At 36.3% G+C, this 16,625-nt stretch overlaps 1 protein-coding gene across 7 annotated transcripts in view; it reads right to left on the reverse strand.

The window, feature by feature from the left end:
• Positions 1-16,625, reverse strand: part of LOC121382319 (nucleoprotein TPR-like) — a 95,008-nt gene that overhangs the window by 59,197 nt on the left and 19,186 nt on the right. For all 7 annotated transcript variants that reach the window (XR_005959155.1, XM_041511942.1, XM_041511919.1 and 4 more), the window contains exons 11-14: positions 13,328-13,393; positions 11,858-12,019; positions 10,492-10,571; positions 7,073-7,169 (exon numbers count right to left, since the gene is read on the reverse strand). Coding sequence is in view for 6 of the 7 variants with exons in the window: in XM_041511942.1 (XP_041367876.1) it covers positions 7,073-7,169; positions 10,492-10,571; positions 11,858-12,019; positions 13,328-13,393 (405 nt within the window). In the remaining variant the exon portion in view is untranslated. The remainder of the gene's footprint in view (positions 1-7,072; positions 7,170-10,491; positions 10,572-11,857; positions 12,020-13,327; positions 13,394-16,625) is intronic.

Consider the following 16,625-nt stretch of genomic DNA (forward strand, 5'->3'; position numbering starts at 1 on the left):
GGTTATATTAAAGCCAATAGATTTGGTAATAACTCTGTAAAGGAGGTGATATAAATTTCACCCCGTTTTTGATTGATATGATATAGAATTAAAATTACCCTACCACATACATGTACACCAACTTATCTCATTATCAATTAGCCGATAACAGCTAACCCCAGTTCTGATGTAATTTTATATTGAAACTTGGATTAAACTGCTTTAAAAGGACAACACTAAAATGTATTAAATTTAACTTATCTGTTTTTAAACATGGTATAATTTTTTTTTTTTTTTATCAAAGCTCATATATAGTAAATTGAATTTTACTGTAAACTAGGCCATATTATTTCAATTTGCAACAACATATTAGTAATTAAAAATTAAAGGCCTTAATATTGTGAATAAAAAAGGAAAAGTGGTAAATATTAAAACATGTTTATTGCGTAGAAATCAAATAACTGCTTTTATTTCAAGCAACATGTGTACAACTGGTAAGAATATAAATTATCTCCACTTTGATTTTAAGTATTCAGTAATTTTATATTATATATATAAGAATCTCATCATGAATATATCCATAACTGGTTCAACAAAGGCCATGGTTTGTGCTATCCTGCCTGTGGGAAGCGCAAATAAAAAATCCCTTGCTGCTAATCGGAAAGAGTAGCCCATGTAGTTGCGACAGCGGGTTTCCTCTCAAAATCTGTGTGGTCCTTAACCATATGTCTGATGCCATATAACCATGAATAAAATGTGTTGAGTGCATCAAATAAATAAATAAAACATTTCTTTCCTTTCATCATGAATATTGTTAAAGACTAGAGCAGTGTATGCAAAGAATACACTACTACTGATTCACTGTGGACTTTCTATGCTTCAGCCAGTGCACCATGACTGGTTTATCAAAGGCCGTGGTATGTGCTATCCTGTCTGTGGGATGGTGCATATAAAAGATCCCTTGCTGCTAATTGGAAAGAGTAGCCCATGAAGTGGCGACAGCGGGTTTCCTCTCTCTATATCTGTGTGGTCCTTAACCATATGTCCGACGCCATATAACCGTAATTAAATGTGTTGAGTGCGTCATTAAATAAATCATTTCCTTCCTTTCTTCTATGCTTCAGACAATTAAAATAATAATTTAAAAAAAAGTTTACAGCAGGTCATAATTATATACTATAAAAATGCCATTTTTGTTTAGAAGTGCCCATTTACTCTAGCTGGAGATAAAAATAGTTTTTTTGTTTAATGACACCACTAGAGCACACTGATTATTAATCTTCGGCTAGTGGTTGTCAAACATTTTGACAGCTGGTCTTAGATAGGAAACCTGCTACATTTTTCCACCAGGAGCAAGGCATCTTTGATATACACAACCTTTGATATACCAGTTGTGGTGCACTGGCTGGAACAAGAAATAGCCCATTGACCCCATTGACGGGGATTGATCCTAGACTGACCACGCATCAGGCTAGGTCTTTACCACTGGGTTATGTCCTGTCCCTCTAGCTAGAGAAGACCATATATTACTATTGCATGTACCTTGCTTCTTTTCTTTTTTTAAAGAACCGTTAATTATTTTAGTCTAAGTATGTCTTTGTTGCAATCACAGTATAACACACACCAGACGTATCTGGCTCTTATGCAAATTACTGTTAATTATGACTCTTGGTCAGTTTTATTCTGCAGGGAACATTCTTGATTAGTTGATTATTTCTTGTCAGTTGGAAATTGATTAGCAACTACTGTTTAATGTTTTAAAACTTGTGTAGCTACTCTCTGAATCTTGCATAGAGAATCATGATGTAATACTGAACAAAATGTTCCCTGTATTATGGTATCATCAAACAAAGAAAAAAAGAAATAATTGTTTTTTTTTATTTAACGACGCACTCAACACATTTTATTTATGGTTATATGGCGTCAGACATATGATTATGGACCGCACAGATTTTGAGAGGAAACCCACTGTCGCCACTACATGGGCTACTCTTCCGATTAACAGCAAGGGATCTTTTATTTGTGCTTCCTACAGGCAGGATAGCACAAACCATGGCCTTTGTTGAACCAGTTATGGATCACTGGTTGGTGCAAGTGGTTTACACCTACCCATTGAGCCTTGCGGAGCACTCACTCAGGGTTTGGAATCAGTATCTGGATTAAAAATCCCATGCCTCGACTGGGATCCGAACCCAGTACCTACCAGCCTGTAGACCGATGGCCTAACCATGACGCCACCAAGGCCGGTTTTTGTTTACAAAGAAGTCCACAGATCGTAGTCACAGTTACTGTTACAGTAATAACATTTATTGAACAACTTTGGTGTCAGCTTGAACAAACACTAATCTAAACAGAATAACCTATCACAGACTTAAATAAAATGATTTTCAAAACAAGGTTATAACCAGCATTATAGTGGTGTAGTGATTAAGCTAACAGCCTTAGGTGGTGCCACACAATACGACTGCCTTGTACGAGAATAGCCTAGAGAATAGCCAATTGCATAGCAACCGATGAAATTGTAATGTTTGTCTTGTCAATCAGCTATTCTCGTATGAAGCACTCTTATCATTTGACGGTGCCTTTAATACAGTGAAACCTGCCTTAACTGGATCCTGAAGAAACCGGAATCCTGTCAAAACCAGTCAAGTTTCATAGTTCCGAATTTTCTCAATTCTAAAATGTGACACTCTAAACACAGGATCTTGTCTAAACTGGACAAATATTAGGTAACCAGTAAGATCCAGTTTAGACAGATTTCACTGTATACAGTTGCTAGGTGCTGGATTACCACCAAATAAGTTTTGATAGCACAATTTCTCTCTTACTAACAACTAACAACTAACAATAAACCACTAACCTCTGTCCTGGACAGACAGCCCAGATAACTGAGGAGTGTGCCCAGGACTACATGAATGCTGATTGAAAACAAATCAATAAATAACAAGGCCATAGATATATGTACATAGATTTAAAAACACATAAACAGGCATTGAAATAAACATTGTGTCTGGTAACCCATTTACAGGTTACCATAAAATATAGCCTAGTAACCTATAGGTTACCACAACTACATGAAAGTTAGAATTGAATTCTTGTTACTGCTACTAATTTTAATGCTAAAATGTGGACGTTCTGAAATTGTATCGGTGCATGCGAACATTGTTACGAGAAACGAAATCTGGAAGTAAATTTATCTAGTGGGCACTGCTTAAACGTGGATTGCCGAAATTACTTGCAATTGCACAAGTGTGCATGAACATCGGTGCAATTCGAACGAGAAAATGAAATGCAGAAGTCCGGAATGCATTGCCTGGTTTACGTTTGAAAACGAAACTACAGTTACGTTGAAATTTTTGTCGAGGATGAAACACCGTTCTCGACTTTTCTTATGTGTGGTAACCTCCCGGTAACCTGAAAAACCATTCTCGACTTATTTTGATGCCTATATAAATAGAGTATTTTGTTCAAAACATGATATATTACATGAAATAGTTTAAAACAAAGGAGCATAAACTTAAAAAGCAAAACCATGAACATGTTAATATATTGTAAAAATATATTTTGTGTACATTACCTAATTTACCTAAAATATTTTGATTTGCTCGTAAAAATTAAACTTCGTGACATAAAGCACAAACCACACATTGTTAGCAATTAGCAGAAATGTTACGAAGAGGACTGGTCACAAAATGTATAGATATAAATCTCAATTGGTAAAAACTTAGTCTATATACTGGCATATCTATACTGTCCTACTCTTTAATTTTCTATTATTTTCTGTCATTTATAAACAGTTATTACGTATCTCACTATAATTATATAGTGCTACACGTACCACATTGAATGTGATTTTTGTTGGAAATGCTGCATGGAAGACATGAATTTCTTTAAAAAATAACTTTGGTAAAACACATAACATTCTTGTTTAACCAAAATATACATGCATACATATGACAGTGAACACTGGACATACATGTATATTATACATGTCCATTGTTTTAGGAAGTGCTTTAAAAAAACATCTTCTCATATTATCTAGTTTCACACTAGATATATGAAGAGTTCAGGCACAAAATGCGATATAAACCATTTTCTTTCTAGTTTTTAGTTAAAGCCATTATTGTATGTCAGTAAGGGCTAATCGTAGGCCCGCTGATTTGCTTCAAAACGTGATTGATCCTTATGATATTGTATTGGGTAAATCCCTTTAAAAAAAAATTAAAACACGATATATACGCCAATTAAAACCCCCACTTTTACTGAAAATGAAAAATGGATATATCGCATTTTGCGCCTGAACTCTTCATATATTATATAATAATTATATATAATTATATATCTAAACATAACGGTACTATCTATATTGGAAATATATTTTCAGGTTTTTTTTCACACTCTGCCACTATAAGTCTTTCTACAGACTACCAGGGTTTTATTTAGCCCAGTCAGTAGAGTGCTCGCTTAGAGGCACTCGGCTGTGTAGGATTAAACCTGCTATGGAGGCCATTTAGTTTTTTCCCATCCCAACCAGTGTCTCAAGACTAGTACGTCAAAGTCTGCGGTATGTGCTATCCTGTATCTGTGGGAAAGTGCTTATAAAAGATCCCTTGCTTCTGATAAAAAAAGAATGTGATTTCTTCTGAAAGAAAGAAATGTTTTATTTAACGACACACTCAACACATTTTAGTTACGGTTATATGGCGTCAGACATACAATGTATGGTTAAGGACCTCACAGATTTTAAGAGGAAACCCGCTGTCGCCACTACATGGGCTACTTTTTCTGATTAACAGCAAGGGATCTTTTATTTGCCCTTCCCATAGGCAGGATAGCACAAACCATGGCCTTTGTTGAACCAGTTATGGATCACTGGTCGGTGCAAGTGGTTTACACCTACCCAATGAGCCTTGAGGAGCACTCACTCAGGGTTTGGAGTCAGTATCTGGATTATAAATCCCATGCCTCGACTGGGATCCGAACCCAGTACCTACCAGCCTGTAGACCGATGGCCTAACCACGATGCCACCGAGGCCGGTAAATTTGCTATGGAGGCCAATTTGTTTTTTCCCATCCCAACCAGTGTCTCAAGGCTTGTACATCAAAGTCTGCGGTATGTGCTATCCTGTATCTGTGGGGAAAATGCTTATAAAAGATCCCTTGCTGCTGATAAAAAAGAATGTAGTGATTTCTACTGAAGACTATGAATGAGACATCCAATAGCCGATGATTAATTTATCAATGTGCTCTAGTGGTGTCATTAAACAAAACAGACTTTAACATTCTAACTGTGACATTGACTTAAAAGGCAGTAGGCAATAGGCACCTTAGTTATTATTTTATATCTACTGCAATATTTTCCTAAAAACATACTTGGTTTAAATAGAATATAATTTTTTTGTGTGGCGTGTATAAAAAACACAATAGCTTGTCACCACCTTCTTATACAATCTAGAATAGCCCAAACTACACACTGGGAGCTGGTCTGGATTTGGGTCTGGATCTGGTGAGCATGGTACCAGTCAAAAAGGAAAGTAAAGTTTGCATTGTTTAATGACACCACTAGAGCACATTGATTTATTAATCATCGGCTATTAATCGGATGTCAAACATTTGGTAACTTTGACGTATAGTCTCAGAGAGGAAAACCTGCTAAATTTATCCATCAGTGGCAAGAGATCTTTTATATACATCATCCCACAGACAGGATAGTACATACCACAGCCTTTGATATACCAGTTGTGGTGCACTGACTGGAACCGGACAATCAAAAAGGAAATGCACTGAATCGAATGTCACAAACAACAATGTCATGTGTTTGTGCTGGCAGGAACTACATATAGATCTGGCAGCAGACGTCATAGAACATGTGCTACATTTTGACAGTGCAAGACTCACCAGACGCCTACATTTTTGTCCTCAAGTGGAGATTACTACGGGCCTGGGACCATATTTTCGAAGCCATCTTACTGCTACGAAATGGTAAAACCATTGTAGGTTGTGACGTCATTACAACACATGCCATAGTGATGTCATAGCTTACGACTGTTTTATGATTTCGTAGGCTAAGATTGCTTCGAAAATATGGGCCCAGACCCCCAGATCTAGACCCAGACTCAGACCCAGCTTTGGTGTGCTCTGTGCCTTAATAAACAAACTTGTGTTACACAGATGGAATGGGAAAATGTTTATGGGAACATTAGTAATATTTTTTACAACAAAAAATTCAAGTTTGTTTTGTTTAATCACATCACTAGTGCACTGGTTAGGATGGGAAAAAAACATAATCAGAGAATGGATCCACCAAGGGGATTTGATCCTATGACCCAAGGCACCTGAAACAAGTGATCTATTGACTGAGCTGGATTTCACAACTGATATTTTACAAAAGCACTAAATAAATGAAGGTAATATACTCTTCAAAAAAAGTAGGGGAACCTGAAATATTAATGTTAATATCAACTATTAGTTTGAACATACGTTTTGACCACAGACATCCTAGTAAAGAACGTTCAGTTCTGTTTATCAACACACCGAAACACATGCCATAGTTTACACATGCATCACGCAGTTGCCCCGTACACGTGCATAGGGTGTCATTCTCGATTTTGACAATTTTCAGGAAGGCCGATTAATCACTGTAGAACATTATTTCTGTCAATTGTTTTCATTCTGTTGATCATACAGTTGTTATTGTTTTGTTTTTAGTAATTTTTATTGTTTGAATTTGCGATTTTCTGATAAAAAACGTCAACTTTCAAATTTCACTTCTGACCCTAGTCGTTCTTCAAGATCTTTGGTGGTCATAAAACCTACTATAATACTGAACTACCCATTGTAATATTTGCCCAATTAATTCACTATTATCATATAACCATTCCCCACAGCTAATATACCTTACAATTTTGGCAATTGTAAATTCTTACTAGAGTTCCCCTACTTTTTTTGAAGAGTATATAAAGAATAGCAATATGAGATGAGGGGTATAAAAAGCATTAGAAATGATGCTTAGCCATTAGAAAACACACACACACACAGTGCTCTGCTGCCTGGTTTAGAGTGAAGCAAACAAAGGAATGTACTAAAATCTTACACTTTTCGTAAGCACTTCTTTCTGTGTCTCTAAAAGCTTAATCATCTGTTCGTTCTCAGCCTTCTCCTGAAGCAGACGACGAGTCTCATCTCTATACCTGTAACAAAAAATACATTCTCATCTTTAACCTTCTGATTACTGCAGGCGAGATACCTGTATCTCGCCCGACGTCACAGCTGTCAACATAATGTACACTATATACAGTGCATTCCTCAATTCATATTTCCCACTGTTTTGCACACAGCACTAACTGGAAACATATATTTAACAACAGGAAACAGTTTAGTTTAGAGCATGTCTGCTTTAGTTTTTTTGGGTTTTTTCGGCAAGTATTTTCGCTTGACAACAATGGCAGCATGTCATGGTCATTTTCAGGTATTGAAAGCTGATTGTGACATCTACCATGATAATAAATTTGATTAGTTTACCAACAACGAAAATCACCAAATATTGGGATATGAATCGTAGTTTGTTTTGTTTTTTTATTCTGTCAGAAAACCACTGTTATTGGGAATAATAGACATAAATACTGGCATGCTGGTCACAAATGCCCGTAAGTAAACATATATAGTTAAGGACCACACAGATATTGAGAGAGGAAATCTGCTGTCGCCACTTCATGGGGCTACTCTTTTCGATTAGCAGCAAGGGTTCTTTTATATGCACCATCCCACAGACAGAATAACACATACCATGACCTTTGATACACCAGTCGTGGTGCACTAACTGGAGCGAGAAATAACCCAGTAGGCCCACCAACGGGGATCGATCCCAGACCGACCATGCATCAAGCGAATGCTTTACCACTTGGCTACATCTTGCCCCTCAACCAAAGGATGCATGATTTTCATATTGGTATAAATGTTTATGGCGATGTCCTACCTTTCAACATCCTCCTGTTTTCATATTGGTATAAATGTTTATGGCGATGTCCTACCTTTCAACATCCTCCTGTTTTCATATTGGTATAAATGTTTATGGCGATGTCCTACCTTTCAACATCCTCCTGTTTTCATATTGGTATAAATGTTTATGGCGATGTCCTACCTTTCAACATCCTCCTGTTTTCATATTGCTATAAATGTTTATGGCGATGTCCTACCTTTCAACATCCTCCTGTTTTCATATTGGTATAAATGTTTATGGCGATGTCCTACCTTTCAACATCCTCCTGTTTTCATATTGGTATAAATGTTTATGGCGATGTCCTACCTTTCAACATCCTCCTGTTTTCATATTGGTATAAATGTTTATGGCGATGTCCTACCTTTCAACATCCTCCTGTTTTCATATTGGTATAAATGTTTATGGCGATGTCCTACCTTTCAACATCCTCCTGTTTTCATATTGGTATAAATGTTTATGGCGATGTCCTACCTTTCAACATCCTCCTGTTTTCATATTGCTATAAATGTTTATGGCGATGTCCTACCTTTCAACATCCTCCTGTTTTCATATTGGTATAAATGTTTATGGCGATGTCCTACCTTTCAACATCCTCCTGTTTTCATATTGGTATAAATGTTTATGGCGATGTCCTACCTTTCAACATCCTCCTGTTTTCATATTGGTATAAATGTTTATGGCGATGTCCTACCTTTCAACATCCTCCTGTTTTCATATTGGTATAAATGTTTATGGCGATGTCCTACCTTTCAACATCCTCCTGTTTTCATATTGGTATAAATGTTTATGGCGATGTCCTACCTTTCAACATCCTCCTGTTTTCATATTGGTATAAATGTTTATGGCGATGTCCTACCTTTCAACATCCTCCTGTTTTCATATTGGTATAAATGTTTATGGCGATGTCCTACCTTTCAACATCCTCCTGTTTTCATATTGGTATAAATGTTTATGGCGATGTCCTACCTTTCAACATCCTCCTGTTTTCATATTGGTATAAATGTTTATGGCGATGTCCTACCTTTCAACATCCTCCTGTTTTCATATTGGTATAAATGTTTATGGCGATGTCCTACCTTTCAACATCCTCCTGTTTTCATATTGGTATAAATGTTTATGGCGATGTCCTACCTTTCAACATCCTCCTGTTTTCATATTGGTATAAATGTTTATGGCGATGTCCTACCTTTCAACATCCTCCTGTCCTACCTTTTTCATATTGGTATAAATGTTTATGGCGATGTCCTACCTTTCAACATCCTCCTGTTTTCATATTGGTATAAATGTTTATGGCGATGTCCTACCTTTCAACATCCTCCTGTTTTCATATTGGTATAAATGTTTATGGCGATGTCCTACCTTTCAACATCCTCCTGTTTTCATATTGGTATAAATGTTTATGGCGATGTCCTACCTTTCAACATCCTCCTGTTTTCATATTGGTATAAATGTTTATGGCGATGTCCTACCTTTCAACATCCTCCTGTTTTCATATTGGTATAAATGTTTATGGCGATGTCCTACCTTTCAACATCCTCCTGTTTTCATATTGGTATAAATGTTTATGGCGATGTCCTACCTTTCAACATCCTCCTGTTTTCATATTGGTATAAATGTTTATGGCGATGTCCTACCTTTCAACATCCTCCTGTTTTCATATTGGTATAAATGTTTATGGCGATGTCCTACCTTTCAACATCCTCCTGTTTTCATATTGGTATAAATGTTTATGGCGATGTCCTACCTTTCAACATCCTCCTGTTTTCATATTGGTATAAATGTTTATGGCGATGTCCTACCTTTCAACATCCTCCTGTTTTCATATTGGTATAAATGTTTATGGCGATGTCCTACCTTTCAACATCCTCCTGTTTTCATATTGGTATAAATGTTTATGGCGATGTCCTACCTTTCAACATCCTCCTGTTTTCATATTGGTATAAATGTTTATGGCGATGTCCTACCTTTCAACATCCTCCTGTTTTCATATTGGTATAAATGTTTATGGCGATGTCCTACCTTTCAACATCCTCCTGTTTTCATATTGGTATAAATGTTTATGGCGATGTCCTACCTTTCAACATCCTCCTGTTTTCATATTGGTATAAATGTTTATGGCGATGTCCTACCTTTCAACATCCTCCTGTTTTCATATTGGTATAAATGTTTATGGCGATGTCCTACCTTTCAACATCCTCCTGTTTTCATATTGGTATAAATGTTTATGGCGATGTCAACTACCTGTTTTTCAACCTTTCAACATCCTCCTGTTTTCATATTGGTATAAATGTTTATGGCGATGTCCTACCTTTCAACATCCTCCTGTTTTCATATTGGTATAAATGTTTATGGCGATGTCCTCCTGTTTTCATATTGGTATAAATGTTTATGGCGATGTCCTACCTTTCAACATCCTCCTGTTTTCATATTGGTATATATGTTTATGGCGATGTCCTACCTTTCAACATCCTCCTGTTTTCATATTGGTATAAATGTTTATGGCGATGTCCTACCTTTCAACATCCTCCTGTTTTTCAGCCAGTATTTCATACTTCTCACGGCTATTTCTTAACTCTTCTCGCTGTTTGCTAATCTAAATTACAAAAAAAAGGGCATTAATCAAAGTTGGCAATGCTGCTATATAAAAGCACTTCTGATGTATCACATATATGCTACTCTCGACTCACTAACGAGCTACACTCGATTCAAAACCTATACTAGCTCAATCATTTACCTTTCGACCGACCGTTCAAAATTGCGCCAAAATTACTCAACAAAACTGCGCACCATTTTCTCTTTGGCTTTAAAATGGCTCCACTCAAAATTCCATAGCACCACCACCACCCCCACCTGCCTGCTACCGATTCAGTCGGACTGCTGGTGCTCCCTTGCACCTGCCAGTGCAGGCGGTCCCTCCCCCCCCCCCCCCACCTTTCCTGTCTTGGACAAAGGGGCCGGCCAAGGCCGGCTCTTGTGCCCACGACAGGTGTGCGCTACAACAGCTTGTTCTGAATGTGCACGTAAAACCCTATGACCTGACCTGACCTGATCACATATGCTAGGTCCCCTTAACGAGCTACCCTCAGCTTACTAATCTTCCAATATCAATACGTAGCTGCCCCCTTTATTTTTTGGCGGACCGTTCAAAATTGCATCTAATTTCCTTCTCAAAAATGCACACCCTTTCTCTTTGGCTTCATCCTCTGGGACTCAAAATTCCATAGCACCATACCCGACCCCAGTCGGACTGCTGGTGCTTCCTTGCACTTGCCAGTGCAGGCAGTCCCCCCCTCCATCCCACCCCAACCCTTTCCTGTCCTGGACGGAGGAGTGCCCAGAACAGGCATGCACTACAACAGCTTGTTCTGAATGTGCACGTTAAACTCTCTGATCTGACCTGATCTGATCACATATGCACGTAACTTGATATTGCATCCAACATGTGTTAACCTGTCTACATAATGTTTTATTAGTTAATAATGGCATGACATGAACTCCAGAATTTTACATCACATGGTACATTGTAAACAAAATTGGGAAATGTCCTCCTCTAAATAAAAAAGAAACAAAAAAGAAACAAATTGGCCAATCGAAACATATTAAAATAAAACTGTAAACACAGATTTGAATTACTTATACATTTTATACTGTGAAACCCCTAAAAACCGGACCCTCTGTTAAACTTAACTCCCTGAAAACTGAACATCTCTGACAGTCCCTTTTTAAATATCTGTACAGAATATAACCTCTCTAAACTGGACACCCTTTTTTACCAGATGTTTTGCTTGATGCCATGGGTGTCCGGTTTAGAGGGGTCCCACTGTACTGTAAAGTACAGGTATTACCGGTAGATGTGACATAATAAACAAGAAAACTCACAGTGGATTCCATCTCACATGTTCGGTCTGTCAGATTCTGTAACTCTGCTTCCTTCCAGCTAACAGAAGATGTCAATCGTTCACAGGTATTTTTCCAAGTCTCCATTTCATCCTGCTGTCTGCTGGCTATGTCTCGCAACTCCTCATTGGCTTTGCGCAGTTTCTAAAACAACCAATCAAAAGGAATCAAATATTTAGTATTTCAAAAAAGAAGGTTCCAGGCATGGGGGAGTGGAGGGGCTAGGGGGCTCTAGCCGTTCCAATAATTCTGAATAAAAAATATTATGGGTAGTAAATCTAAAGACAGAGATGAATTTTATTTGTAGAAATTGCATTTGAGGACATCTAGTTTTTTAAATTTTATGGGGAGGCATAAACCCATAGCCCCTAGAAACTTTGTTTTGTGCCCTCGATCTCAATCAGCCCCTCCAATCTCAGTCAGCCCCCTCAATGTTTACTTGCTTCCGCTGTGCCTGAAGTTCTATTATTTATAATTTGTTTTATGTTACTGTTGTCAACTCTCATCGTTTTGGCCTCCATGATTTTCATAAAGACTGGCTTAAAACATTTATTGACTAATAAACTATGAATAAATTATATACTTCTTAAAACACTTCTCAAAAATGCATACCCTTTCTCTTTGGCTTCGTCCTCTGGGTCTCAAAATTCCATAGCACCATACCCGACCCCAGTCGGACTGCTGGTGCTTCCCTGCACTTGCCAGTGCAGGCAGTCCCCCCCCACCCCTCCATCCCTGATTAATTAATTAATTAATTATGACTAATAAACTATGAATAAATTATATACTTCTTAAAACACTTTGTTAATATATTTTAGTGAACAGGAATTCCACAGAATTAAAGGTCTCGTCTATCATAAACTGACTTGGTGAATACAGAAATAATTTGTGATGAAACATTCAGATTAATCAGGCGGGACGTAGCCCAGTGGTAAAGCGTTCGCTTGGTGCGTGGTCGGTCTAGGATTGATCCCCGTCGGTGGGCCCATTGGGCTACTTTTCGTTCCAGCCAGTGCACCATGACTGGTATTCAAAGGCTGTGGTATATGTTATCCTCTCTGTGGGATGGTACATATAAAAGATCCCTTGTTGCTAATCAAAAAGAGTAGCCCATGAAATGGTGACAGAGGGTTTCCTCCCTCAATATCTGTGTGGTCCTGAACCATATGTCCGACACCATATAACCGTAAATAAAATGTGTTGAGTGCGTCGTTAAATAAAACATTTCCTTCAGATTAATCTACATGCATATTTAGTTCTGAAAAAACAAACCCCACCAAAAAACTAACAAAGCCCATTGTTTACAAACAGTTAATTTAATAAACTTTTAATGTTTCTGAATATGCACTGAGAGCCATGTTTCATTGATTTAGGACTTAAACGTTAAAATTTAACATTGTAGCTATATATAGCAAACGTTGATGCTGTCACCAACAGAAAAGTAATACTTACAATTTCAAGTTCATGATTTCTGTCCAAAAGTTGTGACTTCTCATGTCGCAAATCTTTCAATTCAGACTGAAAATACATGAAATTAATAAATGTCAAAGAAAAATCAAACAACAAAAACTAATTTGTTGCAAATGATATTAACAGAAATTAAAATATATGTACAGTCAAATCCACTTAATTGCATAGCCCCGGTGCGTGTCAAATTTATGCCAATAACCAGTATAACTGATTATCTGATAGAGCCCCACTTCCAGATTATAACCAATGGTAAACTTTACAAATGCCTTGTGGACAGTCTACCTTAACTGCAGAACATTGTCTGAATGCCGATACATGTATGCATTTCATTTGTTTATACATGTATTTTAAAATAATAATAAATAAAATAACAGTATAAATGTTGTAAGATCAAATATTTTTGCTAAATATGCTAAATGGTTCTGTGCAGCCGAATTATATGCAAATAACCGATTTATGCTATAAACCGATATGCAATAAAGTGGATTCGACTGTACTAGTCTATTTAGTGGGGAACAGGGTCAACTACATGTAGATAGATTACGAAATGTTACTATTTGGGAGATTCTAGGAACTTCTAGAGTACAGGTATATTACACTTTAAAAAATAGTTTGTTTGTTTTGTTTAACGACACCACTAGAGCACATTGATTTACTAATTATTCGCTATTGGATATGAAAGATTATTTTGGTAATTTTGACATATAGTCTTAGAGGAAACCTGCTACATTTTTCCATTAGTATCAAGGGGTCCCACAGATAGGACAGCACATACCATGACCTTTCATATACCAGTCGTGGTGCACTATCTAGAACAAGAAATACCCCCATGGGCCCACCAATGGGGATCGATCCTAAAATGACCGTGCATCAAGCGAGCGCTTTACCACTGGACTACATCCCACCCCTGCACTGGCTGCAAAGCAACGTACACCACAATTAGGACCAAGTGTTGAACTGTTGTTTACACACATTACATACAGTGTGTAAAACCCCAAAATTTTATGAATTATATTCCCCACACCCTACTGAAACACAACTAAAACACCACCATAAAAATGCATTTTGTCAATGGCCAGTGAGTGGCTTTGGCCACCAGCATCATATTAGTTCCACATTCTTAGAAAAAAACCCCACTCCACATCCAAATATTACTGCTTACACTATAAGGTCTACGAACATTTATTTTTAAATTAACTTATTTCCAGGTTGGTGTTAGGGATATACTGCAGTACTTGGTGGTTATACATGATTATGACGTTGAATAATATTCATTGACATTTTCTATTTGAAATAAATGTATCTTCCCTCAAAAAGGAGGGTTGATTTAATTTTTGTGGTTAGCATATTTTAGCATTCAGAAAAAAAGCATAATTAATATGTAATTAAAAAAGTATGTAATCAAGTAAATTTCAGATTTATTAAAATATGAAATTGCAAAAACAAACTAAAATTGAAAAAAACCACCCAAAATCTAGTAGGCTCAAAAAAAAATTATTAAGCAAAATTAAATGAACTGCTTAAAATAAATGTGAAAAAAGCAAACTACATTAATTTTGTTATAAAACATGTATTTTAAATGATTCAAAGAAAAAAGCTAAATATGTAATGATTTGCTATTACGGTCATAGCTATTAATGAATATTGGGCATGAAATGACAGTTTTAATGAAAAAATGGCACATGCATTTTGCTATTGCTTTATTGCATAAATTTAAAATAATTAAAACCAAAAGTCTTATCTCAAAATCATCCACTTTAAAGGGACTGTCCTGTATTGAGTTTCCTGCATTGTAAGATGTTTCCAACTAATAAAATCTTTTAACGTCTAAAAATATGCATTAAATATATTTTCTTGTTTAAAATATCAGTGTCTGTATATTCAATGTGTTTCTGCATGGTCGTCTTTAATATTTATAAGAACTGGATTGTGTTTTCAAATAATTTTGTACGTATGAAAACATTTTGTTTTAGAAAATAAAATGAAATTTAACCTAGTACAAATACTAGAATGATGAAAAACACGTTTAATATACAGCCACTAATATTTTAAGCAGAAAAATATATTTGATATGTAATTACAATTGTTAAAAAGTATCTGTTAGACGATAACGTCTTAAAAATTGCAGCAAACTCAGGACTGTCTCTTTAAAACAACAAAGTTAAAAGAAGATAAAACTTGATGTTTCGTCTATATAACTATGGACTTACACAGACTTTAAATTTAAAATGTAGTATTTCTATTATGACTAGAATATAATGTCTATAATTGCTTTACCAGATCTCTAATTAATTTCCCACGTCCATTATCATGATCATCATTCTTTTCATTGTAAATAATGTCAATAATGTGGGTTGAATGTCACAATATTTGGCAGCAGTAGACTCGTTAAATAGCAGAACGACAGTGGCGTGACGTCACTAATGATAGGTTTAGTGCTGAAACATACACAGTGACGTAACAAAAGAAGCAATATCTCCAAGAAGAATATCGCAGGAGATATCGCAAATTGTAGTGTCAGCGATATCTCCTACAAAAACATTTAATGGATGATAAATTATGTTATGTGGCCGGTGAGATTATTTTCAACTGACTAATTTCCTGTATTAAAAGAAGTCAGACTGTGCTAATATGCAATTACATGTAGGCCTATGTGCAAAAATGTGTTTTAAAAAATTTGCCAATAAAAATTATTAAATAAAACACTGTATTCTGACTATATTATGTACCTGTCAGGAGTGGAACTATAGACTTGAATTAGATACAAGCAAAACTAACATCAAATATTAGTAAGTCTTTTGATGATAATATAAAAATTGTAAAATGCAAGTAACCTTTTTGGTTATTCAATGTAATAACTATATGTATTAGCCTTAAACCTACATAGACAGCCCAGATAGCAAAAATATGTGTCCAGCAAAACAAACTTGAAGTTTATGCAAAAAAACAAAAACAAAAACCCGTTTTCTACTGTGTTAGTTACTTATACCCCATATTACTAATTGCAGACTTATTGCGGTACTTTCTAAAACATGTTTATACAATTTGGAAATTTATCATCATTACAGAATTAGCCAAAATATATTGGTTGATAAGCAAACTCTTGCATTGTGAACACAATGAAGGAAGGACGACGCACTCAACACATTTTATTTACAGTTATATGGTGTCGGATATATGGTTAAGGACCACACAGATACTGAGAGAGGAAACCCACTGTTGCCACTTCATGGGCTACTCTTTTCGATTAGCAGCAAGGAATCTTTTATATGCACCATCC

This window comes from Gigantopelta aegis, chromosome 2 (assembly GCF_016097555.1).
Source record: "Gigantopelta aegis isolate Gae_Host chromosome 2, Gae_host_genome, whole genome shotgun sequence".
Lineage (NCBI taxonomy): Eukaryota > Metazoa > Mollusca > Gastropoda > Neomphalida > Peltospiridae > Gigantopelta > Gigantopelta aegis.